The following is a 26729-nucleotide window of genomic DNA, read 5'->3' on the forward strand; positions in this document are numbered from 1 at the left end:
TTACAAGGACCAAGCACCTCTTACCAGGAGACTCCTATATCTTATAGAGGGCCTGTTGGTTCTACTATTGAAAAGGTAGTGTAAAAATATGGGTTCAAGGCTGGTCGCTGCTACCATTGTGGGCGTATGTGTTCTTGCACAAGACATTTAACGGCAACTGCTCCAACCCAGTGGTCATTAATAGGTTGCACAAATTGTATTTCAAATTTGAAAAATTAATTTTTTTTTAAATTTTTTTTGCTGAACTCATTGACGATTTTTTTATTATGACATCACAATTGGGTTTCGCACAGGTTATGGTGTCGTCAAACAACGAGGAGTCATCTCTCATAAAGATCTTATTACGACAAACGCGAAGACCTGAACTGGGAGACAAGTTTAGCAGTAGGCATGGGCAAAAAGGTGAACATTATATTCTATTTATTTGTTATAAAATGTTTTATTTATATGATGTTTATTTTTTTTTATTGCTTTTATACTATTTATTTAATTTTTCCATACAATATTTAATTTTAAGATATTTAGTAAAAATTTTGTTGTTTATTTTCTTCCAAAATATTTGATCTTCATTAAAGGATATAGTCCATGATATTTTTTTGTATTGCTTTTTTCCTATATATAATTTTTATACAAATTATTTGATTTTTATGTTAAAAAAATGTTAATTTATGTTATAGGAGTGACAGGGCTTATAGTCCAACAAGCTGACATGCCATTTAACCAAGACGGGATATGTCCGGATGTCATAATGAACCCGCATGGTTATCCATCAAGAATGACTGTGGGGAAACTTATGGAGTTACTTGGTAGCAAAGCAGGTATGTTAGGGCTTGGCAGTGAGCATAAGGTGTATGAATACACCATATGTGTTTGACAGTGAGCATGAGGTATAATACACGCAGGTGCAATCGGGGGTAAATTTCACTACGGAACAGCTTTTGGTGGAGACAAAGTTGAAGATTTATCTCAAGTGTTGACCGACAATGGATATAATTACGTTGGAAAAGACTGTTTAACATCTGGAATAACCGGGTAGGCAACACTGCTTAATATGTAGTAGGGGTGGGAAAAATGGGACACATTTAGCACATAATATCCAAATATCCGGATCGAGAATAAGGTTTCATAATTCTTTTCCCCATCCTATTATAGTCCCACATTTTGGCACCAATGTTTTATTCCGAACACACTTTTGCATTTACATTTTTGTTGGGTTCCAATTTGGTGGATATTACTAATGAATGAGTATATGAGTATACTAATGAATTCCAGACTGTATGCTACTGCCGTTCTTTGAATATTTCGTTTACTATTTTCGTTTACGAGAGAACTTCAGTCGTAACATCCAGACTGTATACTACTGCCGTCCTTTGAATATTTCGTTTACTATTTTCGTTTACGGGAGAACTTCAGTCGTAACATCTAGACTGTATGCTACTGCCGTCCTTTGAATATTTCGTTTACTATTTTCGTTTACAGGAGAACTTCAGTCGTAACATCTAGACTGTATGCTACTGCCATCCTTTGAATATTTCGTTTACTGTTTTGGCACGCAATGGGACCTAAGTTTTGGACCAGCGTTTACAATACATAAATATATGTTTTCCATTTATAACAGGGAATCATTTGAGGCTTATATTTACCAAGGCCCAGTGTACTACCAGAAACTGAAGCATATGGTTCTGGATAAAATGCACGCAAGAGCCAGGGGCCCACGCGCTGTTCTGACCAGGTGATTAAATTATATTGAAATAATAATAATAATAACTTTATTTTTCTTTACAATTACGGTAGCAAAGATTTAGAAATATTTTAAACCAAAAGACAGGATAAAGCGACAAAACAATAGTTGTTAAAACACGCTTACAGTTAAAAATATATTTACGTTTATTTGGAAGAAAATATGCGTGGTCGCTACACCGAGCAGACAAACAAGTATTTGCAGCACAGTATTGAAATATTTGAATATATTTATTTAAAAACATTATTAAATTTTTTTATTTTTTAAGAAAAAAAAAAATGAAAAAATAAATAGATTATTTCTATGGTTACTAGGCAACCAACGGAGGGTCGGTCACACGATGGCGGGCTTCGTTTGGGTGAAATGGAACGAGATTGTTTGATTGGGTACGGAGCGAGTATGTTGTTGTTGGAACGTCTCATGATTTCAAGTGATCAGTTCGAGGTAAGAATTCGACAGTGAGCATGAGGTGTATGAATACACCATGTGTCTGATGTATAAGAAGACACCCATGTTATAACTTAAAAGTGAGCATGAGGTGTATGAATACACTATGTGTGTCTGGTGTTTAAGAAAATACCCATGTTATAACTTGACCGTAAGCATGAGTTTTATAAATACACCATGCATATCTTGTAAATAACAACACAGTGAGCATGCGGTGTAATAGTCACCTACATTAACACATACCGTTCAGGTTGACGTTTGTGGAAAATGTGGATTACTTGGCTACGACGGCTGGTGTCAGTTTTGCAAATCCTCAAAAAATGTCGCTACTCTAAAAATTCCATATGCTTGCAAGTTACTATTCCAAGAACTGACATCTATGAATATTATTCCAAGACTAAAGCTGAAGCCGTATAATGAGTAAAAGGGGAATACAAGTTAGATTTGGAGTTTAGGAACTGTTTTGTCAGCCATTTTTCGTTTTTTTTTGGTTTGAATTAAAAGTATAGTAGGTGGGGGTAAGATGGAACTGTTTTCGTTCTTTTTTTTGTCCCACTTGGTAGCTCCGGTCTTAAAAAACCTGTCCCGATTTCCAATAAAAGTCCAATTTTTTGTTGTTTCATATTTTGTGGTCATGGTTTTGGTCACTGCCATTTTTTTACAACTGTGTTTTTCTTACAACTTTGGTATTTACTAATTCAAATTATGTATGTTCTGATATTTTGTTAAATTTGGTGAAAAAAATGCAATTTCTTTTCTGTCTTTCAAAATTGTTTAATCAAAAACAATCATACTGTTCAATAAAATTCAGTTCAAAACGAATACAAGAATTTAAACGTGCAAGAAAAATATATATTTTTCACTGAAAATCAAAATTTTGGATTGTTTGATCTTACAAAAAAAAGTTAAATTTCAATTGGGCGCAAAACTGGTTTACGTATGTGTCGCATCGATGAGCCTGGTTCTGTTGGCTTAAATGGCGCAAGTGACCCGTAGGGACGAGGTATTGGGAGCTCTGTTTCGTCTTCTGGGATATATGCATTGGGTCTGGGCTCAGCTGTGGTTGCTGTTCCTCCTACAAGCTGGTATTGCTGCTCTTCTTGGTCAGCCTGCGAGAAAAAGGTTAGAAGTGACAGATGTGTGAGAAGAAGGTTAGAGGTGAGAGATGTGTGAGAAAAGAAGGTTAGAAGAAAAAGATGTGTGAGAAGAAGGTTGGAAGTGAGATAAGTGTGTGAAGAAGGTTAGAAGTGAGAGATTGGAAAAAAGGCAGTGTAGAGAGTGGAAAAGAGAGAAAAAGATAGGAGTTAAAAGACAAAGTGTAAACATATATATATAAGAAATGTAAAGGATAAGGCAATAAAGAGACTATAGATAGCTTAAAAAGTAGCAAGAAAAGAGTAAAAGATAGGAAAGAATAAGAGAGACTCTTTGGTTAAGAACAAACGGCAGAAAGTTGGGGTAAAAAGCAAACAACGAACCATTGCTCTCTCTGCGTCTTCATTTCGTTTCCTCATATCCATAGAAACCAACTTCTCCCACTCCAAGTATATCTCATCACTAGGTGGCTCTCCCTGCGGCGAAAATTTTTGGATTCATTAAAACAAAATTTGTAAAAAAACAACGAAAGGTTTCAAGATTTTATAGAAACAGGTAATTTATCAAAAATTTGAAACTGAAAGCAGATTTTTACCGAGGAATATTTATTTTAACTTCTAACTTCTGATACTAACTTGTTCCATTCTTGTATACCCTTGTTGTAGATCTACATGCATTGATTTGCATTTCTGCTGCAGTTGCATTGTTTCAGCTTGCTTCATAGCCAACTCAGAGACAAGAGACATCATTTTTCGTGTTACGTCTTTTATACGTGATTGGAACCCATTAACCTAAATAGAAAATGATTCAAAAAGGTACCGGTTGATTGTTACAATTTTAATATGCATTGCTGAGATGTTAATAGTAATAACTTTTATTTTTCGCTGTATTTTACTTGCCCAAATCATTTTTACTTTTCCACACACTACTATAGCTTCAGTAACTCAACTGTGAACAAAGGAGTTGCGACCATGAATAAGTTATATATAATTAAACAAATTTTTTACAAAAAAAACTGCAAAACATTGAATCCTTAAATGTATAGTTCGAAGCGCTTTAACTAAATGCAGAAATATGATACAGTTACATTCTTTTATTAAATCTTAATTAGCTTTTCGTTTGAGAATTTTTTTCCACTGTCAGTATTTCACTTTGTAATACTGAGTGAGTCTTGGACTTATTCATCTTCATTTAGAAGTTTTATATAACTGGGTCTGCACACAACTAAATATGAATTACATAACCAACCTTCTTAGCAAGACTAAGTGAATCATTTTTTCCGACTTCAACTTTGTTTTGAACTCTATCAGCCAATCGAGAGTCTTGCTCAAAAATCAAGTCACGCTCCAATAGTTGCTCTTCTTTCTCAGCCAATCGAATTTCGAGCTAAAAAATTCAAGTTTTTGCTAAAAATATTAAACATTTAATAGCAGCATCAAGCCTAACCCCCAAAACTGTGGGCTAGATGCTAACATGCTAACCACTTAATCATTATGCCAGGAATTCTAATATGAAACAAGTTACATTTATCCATTTATTTAAAGTTAATTTGAAACTTTTTTAACAACTTCTTACGTTTTCAACCATTGATCTCAACTCTGTTGGACTTGGATCTTTTCCTTGGAGAAGACGAACTCTTCCAGGGCGATCTGGATCCTCAAGCTCTTTTTCTAATTCCTTCATCCGATCTTGGCATTGGGATAACTGTAAGAAGATGATGTGTTTGGATGATATACCTCATGCTTAGCGTCGAGTAATAATATAAGTGTTTTGTTATCGAATATACACACAAGGTTTTTTATACACCTTATACTCTCAGACCTCAGTTATATCATGAGTATTCTTATAGACCCCACACATGTGATGTTTTCATACACCTCATGCTCACTGTCAAGTTATAACATGGGTGTCTTCTTATACACCAGACACACATGGTGTATTCATACACCTCATGCTCACTGTCAAGTTATAGCGCGTCTTCCTATACACCAGACACATGCGATGTATTCATACACCTTATTCTCACTGTCCGGTTATAGTATAGGTGTCTTCCTATACACCAGACACATGTGTTGTATTCATATACCTCATTTTATAATATACATGTATTCTTAATCAAATTGTATATGCACTGGAAAAAATAAAAGAGAAATATCATATACTACATACTTGTATTTGCAATGTAACAAGTTCATCATTAAGATGTTTCAAGTTCGGCCGATTTTTCCGTCCAAGGTTTATCTGTCTTTGTTCTTCTGCGTTCTGCATTCTCAGGAACCTGCAAGAAACCACAAGTGTATGTTGGTCATTGTTTAAGTTGTCAGCTACAAAAATGCACAGGCGTTATACAACTTCCTTTGTCATATACCCGTGCCCGCTGACGAGTCCAACCTGTTTAATTTTTTTGTAACTATTTTTTGGTTTTATTTATTTTTCTGTACAGATAGCAATTTAGACAACCTATAGGGATCTACTGGGTTAGATCAATTGTTATAAGTGTCTTGTCCAAGGTTGAATACATTCACTACTCTAGAACAATGCCACTTTTAGGTTAAAACGAACCTTATAATTTAAACAACAAGAAAAAAATTTAAATTAATTTCAATTTTTCATCACACAAAGATTGTTATGACATCACAAACCTTATCTCTTCTTCCATTGTTTGCACGGCAACATCTCCGTTCCTGATCATTGTCTCCTGGATGTTGAACTTCTCATAGAAGATGCACACTTCTTCCTCTCTCTCTACTAACTGGACTCCTCTGAAAGGTTTAAGTTCATTATAAATTTGAGTTTAGTCACAAATGATAATCACCAGCATGGTTGGATTTTGAAAACAAAGGATACCTTCAAAGCTTGTTTAGGGTATATTTGTAGTCATTTGTGTCTTTGTGCAAGACAGTTGATGACCCAAAACCCAGGGGTCAATGTTAAATGTTAATAAACTACTAAAATATCATATTTTAAGCTTTTACCATCTTAAACAAAAGAGCCTTAATGAACCATTTTGGTGTAACAAGCCAACTTTAGCCCAAATCCCAGGCCCCAAAGGGGCTTCGCTGTATGACTCACCCATATACAATAAAATGTCTTTAAGTTCTATACCAACTTTACCATAAATCCCAATTCCCATGGCATTCCACATCATACATCCCCACACATATATATTAGAGTGAGGAAAGATAGGACACCTTTTTATTATATTTTGCACTATTCTATAGAACCCTCAACATAAAACGTACCTGTCATTCCTATGTTGAACTGCAGTTTCATATTTCTTCCTCAGTTGGACCATGCCTTCTTCAGCTTGATTATTCAATGTGTTTAACTTCCCAATCTGCATCTTTAATTGTTCTCTCTTCTCAATAAGTTCTGCTTCCAGACTCAGAGCTTTTGATCTCTCGTTACGAAGAGAGTCACGGACCACAAGAGAGTTCATCTTCTTCAAGCGAGCTTTTTGTAGATTTCTAAAGAATGGTATTTTGTTATAGAATATATCTTTTTGTTGCTGTTCAGTAATAACAAGGGTGTATTATTTTGTCTTATACATCAAACACACATGGTGTATTCATAACCTCATGCTCACTGTTGAGTTATAACATGGGTGTTTTCTTATACACCAGACATACATGGTGTATTCATACACCTCATGCTTACTGTTAAATTATAACAAAATTGTCTTATACACCAGACATACATGGTGTATTTATACACTATTTAGTTCAGACCTTTCAATATTGGTTACAGTTGTTCTTAATATTTCAATTTCGTTTGCAAGAATTTTGATTTTTTCTTTCATTTCTGCAGACTTCTGTGTACAAGCTTGTATTTGGTTGACGCACTTGTTTCGTTCATTCTGCAGAAAGTATATCTTTTTAAAACCTATATTAATTTTTTGCTAGTGGAATTCGCTATAGTATAAAATAATTAAACATAAATGGCTTGTTTGTCTGCTTGATGTAGCGACCACACTTTTTCTAATTAAATGTAAATGTGTTTTTAACTGTAAGCATGTTTTAACAACTGTTGTTTTGTCGCTATATCCTGTCCTTTCAATTGGCATTTACCCAGCAGCATAGTTTATCTTCTTGTTAAAATAAAAAACAAACAAATAGTTAGAAATTGTTCAGTGTAAATATGAATTAACTCTGAGGTTACACAACAATTACCTTAATTACGTCATACAGCTTCGCGAACTCTTGTAACCTGACCTGAACTTCAATATTCTTCTTCTTGTGGTCGTTTATCACAAGCTGTTTGCTCTTGAGCTCTTGCTCCGCTCGGTGGTAGCGTTGCTGTGTACATAGAAATAGTATCAATATAATTGAGATCTTCAGACAATGTATCGAGAACAGAAATTTCAATGTTTCATTGAGCTCTATATTTAGACTAAAAACATGCTGCTCAGTAATAGATTATATAGAAACAGTATAACTACCATACTTTGAACTATTCTTTAATTCATAAATACTACAGGTTAGTCTAGTGCACAAGTTATAAGAATACCCATATATTTTGTGCATAATTTGTTTTCTAATATGTAATTTTGCAGACCATTTTCAAAGCTTGAATGTATTATAGATATCTTATGGGTTTACTGTTTTATATGAATAAGGTTTACTTCAAGGCCCATTATTGGACTTTAGATTTGGGCTATTTAATTCAATATTTCACTCTTGCAGGGCCAGAAAACGACAGTCGATATAACATGGGTGTTCTGTTTCATACACCTCGTGCCAGCTTACGAGTTACCAAGTATATGTTACTTTGTTGGTGAATGTTTTGTACATGCCATAGACATCTTATACATAACATAGACATCTTATACACAACATAGACATCTATTACATAACATAGACATCTTATACACTTCAACATAGACATATTACATCGGCTCTCATAAAATCTCGAGCTTTTTGTTCCCGTTCATCAGCCTTGATCTGTGCGAGTCTCGTCAGATCAACTACAACTCCTCTAAGCTCCTCCTGCTGCTTGATCAACCTCTCTTCTTCCAAGATGCAGTCTTCAACTTTTCCTTGCTCCACTGATGTCAAGGAGTTCTAGGGGTCAAAATTGTGAAGATGAACTTTTGAATTGTGATGACTGATGTGAAAATATGAAGACAATCAATCATGGTCATGAAGTTTTAGAAGAGAATTGTGATCATAGGATCATGGAAATGAAATTTTGATGATTTATATGAAGATATTATCATGGTCATGAAGTTTTAGTAAGTGGATTGTGATCATATAATCACGAAAACATTGAAATTGTTATCATGCAGAATTATAGTTATGAAGTTTGATGTAAAGTTGGGATATTCATGGCACTAAACCTATAATATTCAAAGAATCAAAAAGATAAAATTGGAATCTTTAGAATGAAATTGGAATTAGCTACAAAACAGACTTTGCAAGTCAATAAATTTAAACCTGTTGTCCATGTTTTCTCTTGGCTTCATCAACTTCAGCTTGTAATTGCTTTCTCTTCTCATATAAAGAACCATCGTCTTTTGGGAATAACAAAGACTATAAACAAACTTGTATTAATACATGACCAATATCATGGAAAGGGTGTAGTACAGTTTTTTATAGTATTTCAATAAGCTTATTTTAAGCAGGTAATTTTACAAAGTGTGACCAAAACAAGTTTTGCTTACATCATATGTGTCTGGTGAATAAAAAGACACCTATGTTCTAACTTGACAGTGAGCATGAGGTGTATGAATTTACCAGATGTACCTGGTGAATAAAAAGACACCCATGTTCTAACTTGACAGTGAGCATGAGGTGTATAAATACACCATGTGTGTCTGGTGTATAAGAAGACACAAATGTAATAACTTGACAGTGAGCATGAGGTGTATGAATACACCATATGTGCCTGGTGAATAAGAAGACAATAACTGGACAGTGAGCACGAGCTATAGTTTTTTAACAAAACACATTCTCCGGAAATCCCATTTTCAATTTAGGATATATTTACCTGGTCCTTTACTTTATCATAGATAGTTTGTTGGTGACTCAAAGCATCTGAGGTGACTTTTAACTGCTGTTCAAGCTTTTTCAGTTGACGAAGATCTCTGTCCTTTTCTCTTTGTTTTCTCGTCAGCGTGTCATGCCCCGTCTTCTTTTCAAGTTGTGTGTGGCGTAATGAAAGGTCAAGAGATGCTCTGAAAAGATTAATAAGAACTTAATGTAAAAAAGCGCAAAGCTTTTGGTACATGCAGGGGAGCCAGGGATAGTTACACACACATTCTCATGAAACAAACCTAACTTTTTGGTTGTATTGTTTACTGACTAATATAGCCCAGAAAATTAAAACAGTGCAGAAAGACAAGTAATTAAGCTCTGAAAAAAATATCTTGCTTGAAGGCACATATGCCTATTGATATCTACACAACCATTGTGGGCATATGTGTCCTTGGGCAACACAAGGTGTATGAAACGGAACACTCGTGTTTAACGACTGTCGTTTTCCGTCCACGCAAGAATAAACTAATTTACATTCGTTCATTCATACTAAAACAAATTCTAAATAACCCAGAACACATAACTCACCTATCCCCAAGCAAAACTGCTTCTCTCTCTTTCTCAAAATCGAAATCCTTCATCAACTTATCGTACTCTCGCTCTTTTCCCTCCAGAATTGATCTTTGGAAGTCCAACTCATCTTCCACTTCTCGTTTTTCCTCCTCAATCCTCACTCTCTTTCCTTCAATCATTTTCATCTCAGACTCGAGGTTGCCAAATTGGACCGAGAGCTCAGATTGTCGCTTTGTGACGTCACTACGAAAAATAAATTCTAAAATTTAGAAAAGGTACTCATAAAATGTTTATACACCTCATGTTTACTGTCAAGTTATAACATGAGTGTCTCTTATATACCAAACACACATGGTGTATTCATATACCTCATGCTTACTATGAAGTTATAACATAAATGTCTTCTTATACACCAGACACACATGGTGTATCCATACACCATATGCTCACAGTTAGGTTATAACATGAATGTCTTCTTATACACCAGACACTTACATTTTTTGTTTATTTATTTTATCAATCTCCTTTGATAACTGCGTGGGCACCCCATGAATTTGAACAAGGTTGTTTTTCAATCCTTCCCTTTCTTCTATCTTAGTTTCAAGTTCTTTTGCATCGAGACCATTTTGCCGATCTTTTGCTTCAAGGTCTTCCTAAAAAATTAAAACATATCTAATTTTTGGATCCTGTTATAATAAAGACTAACAAAGCCATTTAGGCGAAATATATCTCATTTTATACAATTCTTTTGCACTTTTGTCTGTTACGTTTTCCTAGCACCAGATCTGACTATATTTCTTTACTCAAGAATCTTCCGAGCACCAGATCAGAGTTCAACTCGCAGAATTTATGTTTTTTGAAAGGTTGTCAAATAAAGATGTTTCACTGCCTCTTATTTCTTGGCACCTATATCTACTCAAGTTCTCACCCACGAAAATAAGTGACCTAACCAACCAAAAGTCATACCTGCTTATCCACACATTGTAATAGCTTCAGTAACTCGACTGTAGGCATGGGATCAACAACCATAAACAATTCACTTAAGTTCCCACCCACAATAACATGGCTGTTCCATCTGTTTATCCCACACCCTTACATTTAAAAAAAACCCACAATCGCTGTTTAATCTACTTTTTACACACCCTTAAATTTTTAAGAAAAATCAATGACTATCCCATTTACTTATTACACACCCTTAATTAAAAACAAAAGACTGGCTATTCCATCCATCTATTACACACCCTTGGATTCTTAAGAAAAGCACACTGGCTATTCCTTCTACTTATTACACACCCTTAAATTCTTAAGTTCCAATATCCTCTGAGCATTTTCTTTCTTGAGTTGTTCAGTTTGATTTTCAATTTCTCTTTTCTTAGCTTCAACTTCATCTTGCTTCGGTATTCGTTCATACTCACGCTTCAGTAAACGAAATTCTTCTTCAAGCCTGTATATATATAATATATATATATAATAAATAAATTAAATGTATGGCAGATAATTTAGACAACCCAATAGTGACCACTGGGTTGGAGCAATTGCCGTTAAGTGTCTTGCCAAAGGACACATACGCTCACAATGGTAGCAGCGTTAAGCCTTGAACCCATTATCTCTGGGTTACAGTATATATATATGAATAAATGAATAAAATGTAATTTCAGGTCTAATCTGAATAAAAGTAGGGGCCCAGACATAGTGGTTAGCGCGCCTGCCTGTAACAAAGAGGTAACGGGTTCGAGGCTTGCGGCTGCTTACATTGTGGGCGTATGTGTCTTTGGGCAAAACACTTAACAGCAATTTTTCCAACCCAGTAGTCACTAACGGGTTGTCCAAATTATCAGCCATACATAAAAAATCCCCCAAAAATAATCACCCACAAAGTAACATACATGGTAACTCGTAAGCTGGCACGAGGTGTTAAACCAATGTTATAACGACTGTCGTTTTCCGGCCACGCGAGGATAAAGTAAGTTACATTCATTCATTCATTCATTCATTCAAGTGTATTGTATCATACACCTTGAGCTAGTCTATGAGTTTAGGGCCCAATGTATTGGTCCAAATTGTCAGTGGTAGCTAAAGTATAATTCATTTACAATATTCAAAATAACAATTGCCAAAGGTTCTCTTACTTAAACTTAATACACCTGCCAGCAACAGCTTTATACAAATAGAAAAAATTCATGAACGTACGAGTCTATCTTATAATGCAGTTCATATTCTCTCTCTTCTATCTGTTGTATGTCATTATGTCGCTTCAGTAAATCTTGTCTGAGCTTTCCAACTTCGGTGTCAATGTTTTCAGGGAAGTGGTCAGCCTGTAAGGAATGTAATGGTGAAGTATATGACAATATAATTAACTTTTTTTTTAAATTAATGAATGAACGTAACTTACTTTGTCCACCAGGGCCAGAAAACAACAGTGGTTATAACACAGTTGTACTGTTTCATACACCACGTGCCAGCTTACGAGTTACCATGTATAGGTTAGAGCAATTGCCGTTAAGTGTCTTGCCCAAAGACACATATGCCTACAATGGTAGCAGCGTTAAGCCTTCAACTCATTACTTCTGAGTTACAGGCAGGCGCGCTAACCACTAAGCCACAGGGCCGGATAAATATACATTCAGATATCTATATAAAAAACCATTGCTTTACATTTTCCTAACATAAGCATACAGACATATTGTAACATTAGATACACTTTATCTAGTATAGTATTTATTTATTATAAATGTAAGTATTTTTTTATTTAATAAACATACACCCATTACTGTGTGTAAAAAAACAGTTGTAACTTGTAACTAAATTGATTTTTATTAAAATCCGAATTCATGTTAAGCAGTGTTACTTTTTCCAATTCTTGTCTTTGTTTTTCAAGTTCATTTGTGAAATTTTTTGCATCTTCGAGTAATTTTGTTTCCGATTCTCTTGTGCTAAAATTAAAGTAATACATTGTGATGTCATAACATAGCAGGGTTGAGGAAGATGGGAGAACTTTTTATTCTATTTTCCCGACCCATTTGGTAATAGGCAAAGAACATTCAAAGAATTAAAAACCGTATCCTCTCGACTTCCATAGACCGTTGTTAATTGTTTAAAACACGATCAGGACATTTTAATATCATGTGCTAAAGGTGTCCCATCTTCCCTCACCCTACTATATAAATTTAAGTCACATTGCTAGCCCAATTGCTTTAAAAAATATTTCAATTAAAATTATCCTCTTAAGTTCCTTTAGTGAGCTTTGAATCCATGATATTCAGGTTTTACAAATACATACGACTTCTAGAACTACTCACTGTTTCAACATATCGTGTATTGCGGTATATTTGGACTTTAGTTCAGCCATTCGTGTTCCAGTTACTTTTCCAGCGTCGAATAACTGAAACAATTATTATTTACAAAAATATAAGTTAGAATCATAAACATTTCTCTTTGGACTATAGTATGATTTCTGAATTTAACTTAGAAATTTTGTACACATATTTTTAACAACTGTATGCGCACACATATGTGGAAAATAAACCAGATTTTGTATGTGAAAAATATATATGAGAATAGCCCCTTTGGAGACAGGCCAAAATTAAGCTGTAAGGTATCAGCACCCTTACTTAATAGAAAGTCAAACTAAAACAAAATATTTATGACTTTAACTATGACATTAAAGCTTATTTATAATGCTCATAGGTCATAGCAGTGAGGGCTACAGGACGTTTTGAAACCAAAATTTCAGGTGGCCACCAGCTAAAGGATCATTAAACACTGATCAAAAATGCCAATACCTCTTCTAGGCATTGGAAAGCCGGACTTGCAGTTATTTCCACCTGGCTTTCTTCCTGTATTCGAACAGAAGGGGCAATCGCCGATATTGGTCGACTTTCGTGCGACCCATTGTCCTCGTTGTCGTTTTCCTCGTCTAAGATATTACTACTGCTCATACTAAGACCTAAACATTTGCCTAATACCAATTAGAGACAGTTTTTAAGCCATAAACTTTGCATAGGTCATTGGTAATGATTTATAGATAGATTTAAATTATTTTTATATTCTGGCCTTGTTAAAAACACGTATTTGTTACTAATTTTACCAAACGCCGATAAAAAAGATTAGTTATTTTGCCAAAATAAACAATTCTAAAAACAAAACAAGCTGGATGTGTAACTATAGAAACGGCCAAATGGTGGCGCTCTAAGCTAAATCTTTATATTTGGGAAAATACATTGCTTGTTTCAGGTATTATGTATTGCCATAGAAACTTTTGTTTTTAATTTGTAATTGCTTTTTTGTTAGTGTTTAACGTTTAAATTTATTCGAGAATTAAACTTTTTTAATTTAAAAACGGTTGAAACATGTATATAATTCACATGGTCCAATTTTAAAACAGACACGACCTGTGTTATTAATTAAAAATATTTTTGTATCTAGGACTAAAATAGCACAAATGATGCAATTTTCTTTTAAATAAGCCATAATTAGGTTTATTTCAGGCATTATATTAAAAATATATTACTGTGGTGTAAAACATTTTAATTTAAACTTAGTACATTTTGTATTTAATTGCTTATGTGCTATCGGTTTTAACCGTACGTTTTCGCCAATGCGTTCAAATAAAAAAATCGTTTGAACTAGAATGTTCTAGAGTAAAGTCTTGGTTAGAGCTCGAATTTAACAGATGTTGTATTTTCCAGGAAGTTTGTGTTAAATATTTAAGTTAGGTAATACTGTGTCTTTTAAATATTCCCTAAAAATGGCGTTCCGAGTTCCCAAAGCACCAGGTTTTGCCCAAATGTTAAAAGACGGCGCAAAGGTAAATTTTATGTCATAGATTGATAAAAAAATTACCCAATATTTATAAGTTTCGTTTTCGTATATATATATATATATATATATGTTTGTAGTCATGATCGGAAAGTTAATATTTATGCTGAAAACAACAAATATGCAAGAAATGACTATGATGACGTCATTTAAATAACAGAATACCGAAACGTTTAATTAGATTCGTATAAAAAGGATTTGAAATTCTCTATAGTGCATTCCTACTTATAACAAATATAAGCAATATCTCCATGCGTATTACACTCTAAAATAAAACACTAGCAAATTTATAATTTAATATGTTCTGATTTAACTCTTCTGCTCTTACAGAACTTTCAAGGCCTTGAAGAAGCTGTGTATCGTAACATCAAAGCTTGCAAAGAGCTTTCAAAAACCACTCAGTCAGCATTTGGACCCCATGGTAAAAAAACTTGGGTGCTAGTGAAGAGTCTTCCACCACCAACCACTAACACTTTCCACCAGCCTATTCTGCTATGAACCGGAAGATTCTTCACTAGTGCCAAAACTTCATTTTAGAAAAACATGTGTTGTTTGTATCTATATATATATGTTTAAAACTATAAGATCATTAGATTTATGTCCTTTTTACATCAAGAAACTTAATGCTCATTGTTTTAACACCTTACTAATCGTTTGCCCAAATTACAAAGTTATAAATATCCACATATTTGCATATTCTATGCCATGTAAACAGCCACCAATCTGCAAAATATGGCAGTTCCTGGCAAGATCTGCATAGCACTTACAGTTTTAAGCTACGTTAAGAAATCCTATTTAATTTAATACAGTTTTTTTTTCATTGTTTAACCAATTGGCGTGTGTGGGACCAATTTTGGCGTGCATAACCAAAAGTTCGTAAACAAAATCGCTTGTGCACATGCCATACTCTGCAGATTGGGCCACGAGATGTATGAAATAGAACACCCATGTTATAAACCGTCTGTAGCCATGTGAAGATAAATAACTTACATTGTATTTACCTTTACCTATTTATTTCAAGGAATGAATAAGATGGTTATCAACCACATTGAAAAACTCTTTGTAACAAATGATGCTGCTACTATACTGAAAGAATTGGAGGTAATATCACTAATGTATTTTTTCAGGTAGATTTTAGCATGCTGTATATGCATTACTGCATAAAGAATATAAGCATATGTGTGCAATGTTGCTAAAATAATTACCCACAAAGTAACATACATGGTAACTCATAAGCTGGCACGAGGTGTATATGAAACAGAACACCCGTGTTATAACAACTGTCGTTTTCCGCCCACGCGAGCATAAAGCAAGCTACATTAGTTTATTGATACATTAAAATCTATGAATTTGCAAAGGTCCAAAATAGAAAAATAAATATGCAAGAGCACGAAACTAGTGGGCCCTTTTATACAGTAAATTTAATCAATTATATAAACAGGTTCAACACCCAGCAGCCAAGATGGTGGTCATTGCCTCACAAATGTGTGAACAAGAAGTAGGAGATGGAACAAACTTTGTCCTCATTTTCGCAGGTCAGTTAGTTAGCAAAGCTATGCAAATTTTACTTAGAGGTAATGGGTTCAAAGCTCTTCGCTGCTACCATTGTGGGCGTATGTGTCCTTGGACAAAACACTTAACGGCAACTGCTCCAACTGTGGGCGTATGTGTCCTTGGGCAAAACAGTTAACGTCAATTGCTCCAACCTAGTGGTCACTAATGGGTTGTCCAAATTATTAGCCATACATAAAAATTAAAAAAAAATTAAAAAAATAATTATCCACAAATTTACATACTTGGTAACTTGTAAACTGGCCCAAGGTGTATGAAACAAAACACCTGTGTTTAATGACTTTCGTTTTCTGGCCACGCGAGAATACAGTGAGTTTTACATTTATTCATTTATACAAGTTTATAATTATTTGAATTTTTTGTTTACTACCAAATCAAATGGGAGAGACGAGAAATTGGAACAAAACTGTGTCCCATCTTTCCCCACCCTACTATACAACATTTTTCTCACAAATTACTATTTCAGGAGCAATGTTAGCACTTGCAGAAGAACTTCTTAGGATGGGACTTTCTGTGCCAGAGGTTACTGAAGGTTTTGAGGCAGCTTGTGATAAAGCTGTGGAGATTTTACCAGGTCAATACTATATAATTATATATTATTCTTTGTGGGTGAGGTCCTTGTCAAGGACCTGGGATTTAGCCCAGATTTGGCCCATTACCCCAACACCTGGAAAACCCTTTTAAGTGTTTCATGCAACCCATACTCAACCTTGCAGAAAAAGTGAAAATCATGCACTCATACAGGCATTAAGACTGTTCATTTTCCTATTTTACATTTTTTGTTAACATATTACATATCTACCAATATGTACGAGTTCACCAGCGCAAATGAATTTTCCCCTTGTTATAAAATTAAATTTACTTTTTCGCCCAAACAACTTTTTATTAAATAATGTAATGAATATAACATGTGGTAATTAGCCTATTCTGGCCTAAATCCTAGGACCCATTGCATGCCACGCTGTAGGACCTCACCTATATAGAATAGCCTAGAATGTGCATATGCAAAGTTAGGGTAATGGTCCAACTCTGGCATAAATCCGAGGACTCATAGCGTGCCTTGGTGCAGGACCTCACCCATATAGAACAGAATACGAATTTAACATCCAAAATGGCAAACTTTTTAAAATACCATTGGTTTGTATTTACAGACCTGGTTTGCAACACTGTGCCAGACCTTCGAGATCTTAATGTTGTAACTAAAGCATTGAAAACATCACTGGCAAGCAAACAGTATGGAAACGAAGATTTTCTTTCAAAGTTAATTGCTGAAGCTTGTGGTAAGTTTTGGGTAAAATATGTGCTGACACACATGGTATATTCATACACCTCAATGCTCACTGTTAAGTTATAACATGAGGCTTCTTATACACCAGATACACATTGTGTATTCATACACCTCGTGCTCACTGTCAAGTTATAACATGGGTGTCTTCTTATAAACAAGACACACATAGTGTATTCATACACCTCATGCTCACTGTCAAGTTTTAACATGGGTGTCTTTTTATACAACAGGCACACATGGTGTATTCATACACCTCATGTTTACTGTCAAGTTATGACATGGGTGTCTTCTTATACACCAAACGCACATGGTGTATAAATGAACCTTATGCTCACTGTGGAATTGTAACATAGGCCAAAACATATACACGAATACTTATTATAACAATACACATCCCTATTACAGTTGGAATACTGCCACCAAATCGCATCCAGTTCAACGTAGATAACATTCGTGTGATCAAACTACTCGGATCTGGAGTTCATTCGTCACAACTTGTCAACGGAATGATGTTTTTAAGAGAATGTGAAAGTAAGTGTAACTATTAAAGGGGTGTTAGGTCCGGTTTGAGAATACTGTTTGAGACTTATGTGTGTCTTTGGGCAGACCTTTTTAGGTGTGTGTTTTTGGGCAGACTTTTTTGGGTGTATGTGTCTTTGGGCAGATCTTTTTGGGTGTATGTGTCTTTGGTCAGATCTTTTTGGGTGTATGTGTCTTTGGTCAGACCTTTTTGGGTGTATGTGTCTTTGGTCAGATCTTTTTGGGTGTATGTGTCTTTGGTCAGATCTTTTTGGGTGTATGTGTCTTTGGTCAGACCTTTTTGGGTTTATGTGTCTTTGGTCAGATCTTTTTGGGTGTATGTGTCTTTGGTCAGATCTTTTTGGGTGTATGTGTCTTTGGTCAGATCTTTTTGGGTGTATGTGTCTTTGGTCAGATCTTTTTGCCTGTATGTGTCTTTGGGCAGACATTTTCGGGGGTATGTGTCGTTGGGCAAATCTTTTTAGGCGTATGTGTCCTTGGGCAAAATCTTAACACTTATTGCTCCAAACGGTCACTAATCGTTGGTAACACCCTGGGTGTTGGGGACCAACTTAGGTAGCTTTTTAATAGACCAACTTAGGCTTGAAACTGAGGTCCCATGACTGGCTACACCCCTAAGATTTCATCCCTAAGTTATATTTTCTTCCAATTAAATGTAAATATGTTTTTTTAAAAGCGTTTTTTAACAACTGTTGTTTTGTCGCTATATCCTTTTTTCAATTAAAATATTTCTAAATCTTTGCTACCGTAATCGAAGAGACAAATAAAGTTATTATTATATTTGTCGTTTTTTTAGGCGACTTAAAGAATATTAAAGGCGCAAAAGTAGCGGTATACACTTGTCCTTTTGATATGCTTAATACTGAAACTAAAGGCACAGTATTGCTGAAGAATGCACAGGAATTGCTCAACTTTAGCACGGGAGAAGAAAACATTCTGGATGCTGTGAGTTATATGATCTTTATGTGGGTTATGATCTTTATGTGGGTTCAAAATAGTGCAAGCCAAAAAGGGGCATAGGTGCCCTTTTAGTATTTAAGAGTTTGGACCCACTTTTTGTGCTGCTACCATTGCGGCGTATGTGTCCTTGGGCAAGACACTCATCGACAATTTCTCCAACCCAGTGGTCACTAATGGGTTGTCTAAATTATCAGCTATTATTAAATAAATCCCACAAAAAAAATAACCCATAAAGTAACATACATGGTTACTCGTAAGCTGGCACGAGGTGTATGAAACAGAACACCCATGTTATAACAATCGTCGTTTTTTGGCCATGCGAGGATAAAGTAAGTTACAATCATCCATATATTCAACACAATTTATAGTCTATAATAGACAATTATATAATTTTTTTTCAGCAAGTTAAAGCCATCGTGGATACTGGTATTAATGTGATCGTGTCTGGTGGAAAAGTCTCTGATCTAGCTCTACATTTCGCCAACAAACACAAGATTATGGTGGTTAGACTTAACTCAAAGTGGGACCTCAGGAGACTTTGTAAAACTATCAATGCTACTGCTTTGCCGAGACTGGTAAGTGTGACAGTTATTTGGCTGTGATTTGATGCAGTGTGTGGATAAGCAGACATGAATTTTCCTTGGTTATTTGTATTTTCGTGGCTGGGAACTTGAGTGGCTTATTCATTGCCACAGTAAAGTTTCTGAAGCTATTCCAGTGTGTGGATAAGCAGGCATGAATTTTGGTTGGTTTTGTCATTTATTTTATGGGTGGGAACTTGAGTGGCTTATCCATGGTTTCCACTCCCATGCCACCAGTCGAACTATTCTTGATTTATCAGTATAGCACTGTAGTGGTACAGTTGTTAGAGCACTCACCTCTAGACAAGAGGGTACAGGTTTGAGGCTAAACGCTGCCACCACTAGAGTAACAAAATCGCGCATTAGGTACATAAAACAGAACACCCGTGTTATAACGATTATCGGGGTAATAGGTCAACCCTGGCCTAAACCCTAGGTTCCATGGCGCACTGCAGAACCTCACCCACATAGAATATAAATATAAAGACTATCATTGCCCCACTACGCAAGAAAAATAAGTTACATTCATCCACCAGACGCCACCTACACCAGAAGAGGCAGGTCACTGCAGTATCGTACGTCAAGACGAGATTGGTGACCGTAGTGTGGTCATTTTCGAGCATTCATCAAAAGAAGACACTAAAATATGCTCTCTGGCGCTCCGTGCGGCCACTGAGAATATTCTAGATGACCTGGAAAGGGCAGTAGATGACGGAGTCAATAATTTCAAAGTCATTACAAGGGTAAGTTTGCTGTTTTTCATGTTTGGGTATTTGTAGCTTGTAATGTGTTCTACAATAACTCATAAACAGGCACTGCCATGCCACTCAAGCTATAGTTCTGTGGGGTAAGACGGGACACGTTTAGCACATAATATCTAAATATCCTGGTTGTGTTTTAAACAATTAACAACGGTCTATGGGAGTCGTGAGGATACAGTTTTATAATTCTTTGAATATTCTTTGTTTACTACCAAATGGGACGGGAAAATAGAATGAAAATGGTTCCCATCTTTCACTGGCGTACTATATATATATTTCTTTGTTTGTTCTTATAACTTATAAGCAGTCTGGTTGTTGGGGGTAATGGGCCAAATCCTAGGTTCTCTAACCTGGCCCTTACCCATGTAGACTACAATAAGTTGTTACAATAGGTTGTGTTGTTATATGTTACAAAACAAATTTTCGGCAGGTATTAAAAACACGCAATGGGTAAAAACTACTTTAAAAATATTCAATAAAAATGCATGAAACTGTTGATGTTAAAAGTATGATACTGTACCTCTATTGTAACATTATCTTCAATATCTTGTAAAAACTACCCAAATGGGTAAAATTACTTAAAAAAGTATTGAATAAAAAAGCTATAATGCAGTACATAGGCGCCAAACCTGGGGTGGCAGGGTGGCCAGGCCAACCCTGGAATTCCCTGCACTGTGTTATTTAGTAAACATTATAATCAATAATTTCAATTTTGTTTCATAAGAATGGGTGACTTTATAGCTGTGCCTCCCCTGTATTTTCAAAAGTTTGGCGCCTATGATGCAGTACCACTATTGTAACATTTTTTTACTTTTCATAGGACCAGAGACAGGTTCCTGGAGCAGGAGCTTGCGAGATAGAACTCGCGAAAAGAATTGCAAAGTTTGGGGAATCCTGTCCGGGGTTGGAGCAATATGCGATTAAAAAGTTTGCGCAAGCATTAGAGGTGGTACCTCGCGCTCTCGCTGAAAATGCTGGCTTGAATCCTACTCAAGTAGTCTCTAAGTTGTATGCAAGTCATCAGGTAATAGAAGTTACATGTATGGTAACTCATAAGCTGGCACAAGATGTATGAAACAGAACACTTGTGTTATCATGACTGTCGTTTTCCAGCCGCGCGAGGATAAAGCTACATTTGTTCTTTTATTTATTTTATAATTGTGTATAAGGTTACATATACGATAACTCATAAGCTGGCACAGGGTGTATGAAACAAAACACCTGTGTTATAAAGACTATTGTTTTCCAGCTACACGAAGATAAATAAGTTACATTAAATAAATCGTCTCACAAACGTAAAACAACTTGCTCTGCTCTGTCATGTAAGGATAGATAACAATTAGCATCGCTCTACGGGAGTTGTGAGGATACGGTTTTATATTTCTTTGAATGTTTTTTTTTACTACCAAATGAAACGAAGAAAAAATGAATAAAAAAGTGTCCTATCTTTCCCCACCCTACTATATATATATATATATATTTCTTTCTTTTTTCTTTATAACTCAAACTTACCAAAAATCACCCGTAGGAGGATAATGGATCAAACAAAGGAGTTGACATCGAAACAGGCGACGTTATCGACGCAGCAGAAGAGGGAATTCTCGACCAGTACCTGACCAAGCATTGGGCTATAAGGCTGGCCACTAATGCAGTGGTGACCGTTCTCAGTGTTGACCAGATAATTATGGCAAAAGCAGCTGGCGGGCCCAAGCCACCAAAACAGGGCGGAGATTGGGATAAAGATGACGACGAATAGATTGTGACGTCATAGGGTGATGACGTCATTAAAATTTGGCGTTGTTACTTTATACTCGTGGTATTTTGCCGTTGATTGATTTGATGACGTTTTTCGTGACGTCGTTGCTTCATGACGTCATTGTCGTGACGTCATTAGACTTTGTTCCCCATATACTTGTAGCATGGCGTTGAGCATGTTTGATTTTGTGTTTTGTACGCGTCCATTTAATATTTGCGCGTTTCTATTAGACAGAAAATTCAAGTTTTGATAAAAATTTCGTCGCAAAAGTGAATTAAATGCGATTTCAATGTTTAATACCAAGTTTCACTTGGTTTGCAAGTTTCGCACCACATTTGCGAATGTTCGGTTTGACTGCGATGTGATGCTAAGCCGATGATCTCTCCTGCCGGGAAGCAGGCTCGTTTTCCCCGTAGGAGATCTGTCTGTACCCCGACCTCCTCGCCGCTTGTTTGAGCGCTCAATTGTGCGAAGAACGGTGTCAATTCGACCTGCAAGTCGATTTTATTCACAAATATTCAAGGTATGCCAAAGGTTTTTAGTTAAATTTCCCGAAATTTTACATAAATTAAAGTTTCTAACTTTGAAAATATTGGTATCTTTGGAAAAATACGCAGTTTTATTAGATTAGGTGACAGATTTTTCAGTCAAAATTTGTAAAAAAATTATATTTACGTTTTAACTCCAACGGTGTCTTTGCAAGTAGAGGAACTGCTTCTTTTATAACACCGCTATGGGTACCTGTATTTAACACTAAGTTAAAAACGTCTTTTGAATGTTTGATAAACCATATTAAAATATGATATAATAATGGTAAGATGGGACACATTTTCATTTTATTTACTCAGCCCATTTGATAGCAAACAAAGAACATTCAAAGAATTATTAAACTGTATGCTCAGAACTCCCATAAACCGTTGTTAATTGTTAAAACTCGATCAGGATATTTGGATATTACGTGCTAAAGGCGTCTCGACTTTTCCTATCCCACTAAGTAATAATTGAATGCAATATACATAAGTTGGTCCATTAGCCTTTTACAATCTATATCTATGTAGATTGTAAACCGTGGGATAGTGGTTAGCGCGCATGCCCGTAACCCAGATTCACCAGAGGTAATGGGTTCAAGACTCGTCGCTGCTACCATTGTGGGCGTATGTGTCTTTGCGCAAGACACTTAACGACAATTGCTCCAACCCAGTGGTCACTAATGGGTTGTCTAAATTATCAGCCATACAATAAAAAATCCCAAAAAAATAATCACCCAAAAAGTAACATATACATGGTAACTTGTAAGCTGGCAACGAGGTGTTAAACCCGTGTTATAACAGACTGTCGTTTTCCGGCCACGCCGAGGATAAAGTAAGTTACATTCACTTCGTATGTACTATGTTACATACGTTTCACTTTGCAGAATAGGTAAGTCGCTCGGTCGTTGACAAAGTTCCGAACTTTAGTCATCGGGTCTTTGTTGCAGAATTCCAAAGGTGCATGTCCTTCGTCCAGCAAATCAAAGCAAGCTAAAGGTATAACGTTTTATTTTATTAACTGTGAGATTGGCTAGATTTAGTTCGGGAAAATAGGCTAAATGGCGCCCCTATTGTGGGCGCTTATATGCCTTTGAAATATATATAGTAAAGTGGAGAAAATGGGACACATTTTTGTTTTATATTTTCTTACCATTTAGAAATACATGATCAGGATATTTGGATATTATGTGCTAAAAGTGGCCCATACTACTCGTCGCTACTATATCGCAGATTTGGCAAGACATTTAACGTAAATTGCTCCGACCCAGTAGTGGTAACTCGTAAGCGGGCACTGGATATATGAAACAAAACACCCGTGTTATAACCACTGTGCTCGCAATGCGAGAATAAATAAGTTACATTCATTTTTATATAGTAGGGTGGGGGACGGGACCCCTTTAGCACAAAATACCCTGATCGTGTTTCAAACAATTAACAACAGTATATGGGAGTCGTGGGGATAACGGTTTTATAATTCTTTAATTTTTCTTTGTTTACTACCAAATGGAACGAAAAAATGGAATGAAAGAGTGTCCCATCTTCCCCTACCCACTATATATACAGTATGATGGGGGGAGATGGGACACTTTTTAACTATATTTTTTCGTCCCATTTAGTAGTAAACAAGGAACATTCAAAGAAATATGAAACTGTGTCCTCATGACTTTCATAGACCGTTGTTAATTGTTTAAAACACGATCAGGATATTTGGATATTATGTGCTCAAGGTGTCCCATCTTCTTCCACCCTACTATACTATTTTACAGAAACAATATATGTAATCGCATCTTACTAAACAGTTTCGGCTGGAGTGGATTTAAATCTCGTTTCAATCTATCTTCTTTCGTTGGCGAAGGCGGTTTCTCAACTATAGGCGGCCCAGTAATTATTATGTCTTCGTCAAACTGCCAGCCGTCCGCCACATAACGTGCCCTATAAGAAGTTATCCCTTTTGGTAAGTTTATGAATGTAATTTATTCTCGATTAGGGAGCAAGGACAGTCGTTATAACACGGGTGTTTTGTTTCATACACCTCATGCCAGCTTATGAGTTACCAAGTATGTTACTTTGTGGGTGTTTTTTTTGGGGAGGATTTTTATATATAGCAGATAATTTGGACAGCCCATTAGTGACCACTGGGTTAGAGCAATTAACGTTAAGTGTCTTGCCAAAGGACATATACGCCCACAATGGTAGCGGCGACGAGCCTCGAACCGGTGGGCATATAAGCGGCATAGTTTTTAATAACTTTTAAAGTTACATGCGTCGTAACTCGAAGCTGGCATGAGGTATAAAAATAATTCAACATTTTGGAGTCGCACCGTCACTTGAAGATAAAAAAGTGTTATTTATTAGTTTACTAATTACTAATGGTTTATATCTCAATAATCATTAAGTTATAAAACAGCTTTTTAAAACTTTTTATAGGGTAGTGTGCGGAAGAAGGGACACCTTTTCATTCTATTTTCTCGTCCTTATGATTCCCATAGACCGTTAATTATTGTTTAAAACACGATCGGAATATTTAGGTAATGGGCGCTAAAGGTGTCCCGTCCTTCCCGCCCTACTAGATACACAAATGAAAACCTGTACCGCTACACTATCAGTTTATATTTAAAACTATATGAACGTTCGTACCTTAGGTGTAAAAACAAATGCAATATTGCGCAATCTACGTTGACAAGAACTTGTTGGCCGTCTGCAAGCAATAATTACAGAAAGAGGTTAACTTGTATGAATGAATGTATAGCTTGCTTTATATTCTCGTGGCTAGAAAACGACAGTCGTTATAACACAGGTGTTCTGTTCCAAACACCTCGTTACGAGTTGCCATGTATGTTGATTTTTTGGTGATTTTCTTCTATATATTTATTATGTATATGGCTGATAATTTGGACAACCCATTAGAGTATAATTTCTATCTCTTCCATAAGGATGAAATCCTATAGAAAGTCATGTCAGCGGACCTGAGATTTGGGATAAAGTTGAGCTGATAAGCGTGCACGGTAAGCCTTTTAAGACTATAATTACATACAGTTGTAAAAATATGTTGGGGTAAGATGACATAGGTTTTCATTCTTTTTGTTTTTATTTGGTATAGTAAACCAGTTATTAAACAGAATTATATAACCGTAATCCGCGACTCTAAAAGAGCGTTGTTAATTTTTAAAATTACGATCAGGAAATATAGGATTTAGGTGCCAACGGTATCGCATCTTACTCTAGAATACTATAACTGTTTTTTTGTTTTTTTGGAGCAACATTGGTTAAAATAGTCAGAAATATGATACGGGTACATCTAATTCTAAACTATAAAGTGGGGTGGGGAAGATTGGACACCTTCAAATACTCTGATCGTGTTTTAAACAATTAACAACGGTCTATGAGAGTCGTGAGGATACAGTTTTATAATTCTTTGAGTGTTGTTTGTTTACTATCAAATGGGACGAGAAAACAGAATAAAAGGTGTCCCATCTTCTCTCACTCTACTGTAACTAAGTAGTGTTTCTACTCTACTGTAACTAAGTTGTGATATTGAAACATATATTGTTGGGGTAAGATGGTCTATATTTCGTTCGTTTTTATCCCCAATTTGTTAGTAAATAGAGAATGTTTACATAATTATATAACCGTATGCACATGACTTTAAAAGAGCATTTTAAAATGTTTAAAAAAAAGTAGAAATTTGTATATATTTTACCCTACAGTATCATACATGGAGATTATAAAGTTAAAAATGCAAAAAAAAAGTTTCATTATATACTTTACCTCCATAATTTACAGTTATAAAAGGTGAGGTGCCGTTATCAGAGTTGAGCGGAAGTCCAATCTGCCCAAGAACTTGTTGCGACGGGGCTGACGCTAAGGAGTATGACGAAAATGTAGAACCTCTCTGCAGACCCGAGTCCCTAGTACCGTGTGCTATGCTGTACCTGTGCATTTTGAAGTCAAATTATCGATAAAAGGTGTTTTTTTTTACTTTAGAAATTTGAATTTACTGGTATTTTCTACGTCACACTACGGTTGTATGACGTGGGAAATAGTATTAACATTCAATATTTGTGACGAATTTTGTGTTTATGCCACACATAGAAT

General features: G+C 35.6%; 4 protein-coding genes and 2 long non-coding RNA genes across 6 annotated transcripts in view; 4 read left to right on the top strand and 2 right to left on the bottom strand.

Moving 5' to 3' along the window:
• Positions 1-3037, top strand: part of LOC100175086 (DNA-directed RNA polymerase III subunit RPC2) — a gene marked incomplete in the record, with an annotated part of 15337 nt that extends 12300 nt beyond the window's left edge. The window contains 7 exon segments of the mRNA XM_009863024.3: positions 28-75; positions 294-402; positions 678-818; positions 903-1032; positions 1619-1732; positions 2056-2185; positions 2439-3037. Coding sequence (XP_009861326.2) covers positions 28-75; positions 294-402; positions 678-818; positions 903-1032; positions 1619-1732; positions 2056-2185; positions 2439-2612 — 846 coding nt within the window.
• On the bottom strand, positions 2942-13816 carry LOC100177415 (coiled-coil domain-containing protein 146). The gene is made up of 20 exons (XM_002121582.5): positions 13611-13816; positions 13128-13210; positions 12677-12761; positions 12019-12143; positions 11122-11272; positions 10324-10481; positions 9844-10071; positions 9269-9455; positions 8716-8811; positions 8173-8343; positions 7453-7578; positions 7012-7139; positions 6526-6750; positions 5926-6045; positions 5453-5561; positions 4859-4987; positions 4532-4669; positions 3919-4074; positions 3667-3759; positions 2942-3297 (listed from the first exon to the last, which is right to left on the bottom strand). Exons 1-20 carry the CDS (start codon positions 13764-13766, stop codon positions 3094-3096), a joined length of 2868 nt encoding a protein of 955 aa, XP_002121618.1. The 5' UTR covers positions 13767-13816; the 3' UTR covers positions 2942-3093.
• On the top strand, positions 3700-4195 carry LOC113475007. Its single transcript, XR_003396745.1, has 2 exons — positions 3700-3838; positions 3949-4195. It is a non-coding gene; the product is annotated as an uncharacterized LOC113475007 (long non-coding RNA).
• Positions 13817-14516: 700 nt separating the features above from the next.
• On the top strand, positions 14517-22396 carry LOC100185233 (T-complex protein 1 subunit theta-like). Its single transcript, XM_009863012.3, has 12 exons — positions 14517-14635; positions 14977-15067; positions 15668-15747; positions 16088-16181; positions 16685-16792; positions 17370-17498; positions 17912-18037; positions 18843-18991; positions 19408-19581; positions 20124-20330; positions 21169-21372; positions 21877-22396. Exons 1-12 carry the CDS (start codon positions 14576-14578, stop codon positions 22102-22104), a joined length of 1650 nt encoding a protein of 549 aa, XP_009861314.1. The 5' UTR covers positions 14517-14575; the 3' UTR covers positions 22105-22396.
• Positions 22278-26729, bottom strand: LOC100182866. The gene is made up of 6 exons (XM_002126397.5): positions 26403-26729; positions 25272-25332; positions 24427-24566; positions 23505-23624; positions 22780-22845; positions 22278-22595 (listed from the first exon to the last, which is right to left on the bottom strand). Exons 1-6 carry the CDS (start codon positions 26572-26574, stop codon positions 22411-22413), a joined length of 744 nt encoding a protein of 247 aa, XP_002126433.1. The 5' UTR covers positions 26575-26729; the 3' UTR covers positions 22278-22410.
• LOC113475009 lies at positions 24470-25864 on the top strand. Its single transcript, XR_003396747.1, has 2 exons — positions 24470-24588; positions 25568-25864. It is a non-coding gene; the product is annotated as an uncharacterized LOC113475009 (long non-coding RNA).

This window comes from Ciona intestinalis, unplaced genomic scaffold (genome assembly GCF_000224145.3).
Source record: "Ciona intestinalis unplaced genomic scaffold, KH HT000075.2, whole genome shotgun sequence".
NCBI lineage: Eukaryota > Metazoa > Chordata > Ascidiacea > Phlebobranchia > Cionidae > Ciona > Ciona intestinalis.

Coding starts and splice junctions, on each gene's coding strand:
- LOC100182866 (XM_002126397.5), bottom strand. CDS start 26,574: ATGCACAGGTACAGCATAGCACACGGTACTAGGGACTCGGGTCTGCAG. Junction 24,567..25,271: donor CATTTGTTTTTACACCTAAG/GTACGAACGTTC, acceptor AACTTCTTATAG/GGCACGTTATGTGGCGGACG. Junction 22,846..23,504: donor CCTATTCTGCAAAGTGAAAC/GTATGTAACATA, acceptor TGTTAAATACAG/GTACCCATAGCGGTGTTATA.
- LOC100177415 (XM_002121582.5), bottom strand. CDS start 13,766: ATGAGCAGTAGTAATATCTTAGACGAGGAAAACGACAACGAGGACAAT. Junction 6,751..7,011: donor ACTGTAACCAATATTGAAAG/GTCTGAACTAAA, acceptor ACCATTCTTTAG/AAATCTACAAAAAGCTCGCT. Junction 6,046..6,525: donor GTTCAACATAGGAATGACAG/GTACGTTTTATG, acceptor TAAACCTTTCAG/AGGAGTCCAGTTAGTAGAGA.
- LOC100185233 (XM_009863012.3), top strand. CDS start 14,576: ATGGCGTTCCGAGTTCCCAAAGCACCAGGTTTTGCCCAAATGTTAAAA. Junction 16,793..17,369: donor AGCTGTGGAGATTTTACCAG/GTCAATACTATA, acceptor TTGTATTTACAG/ACCTGGTTTGCAACACTGTG. Junction 20,331..21,168: donor ATTTCAAAGTCATTACAAGG/GTAAGTTTGCTG, acceptor TACTTTTCATAG/GACCAGAGACAGGTTCCTGG.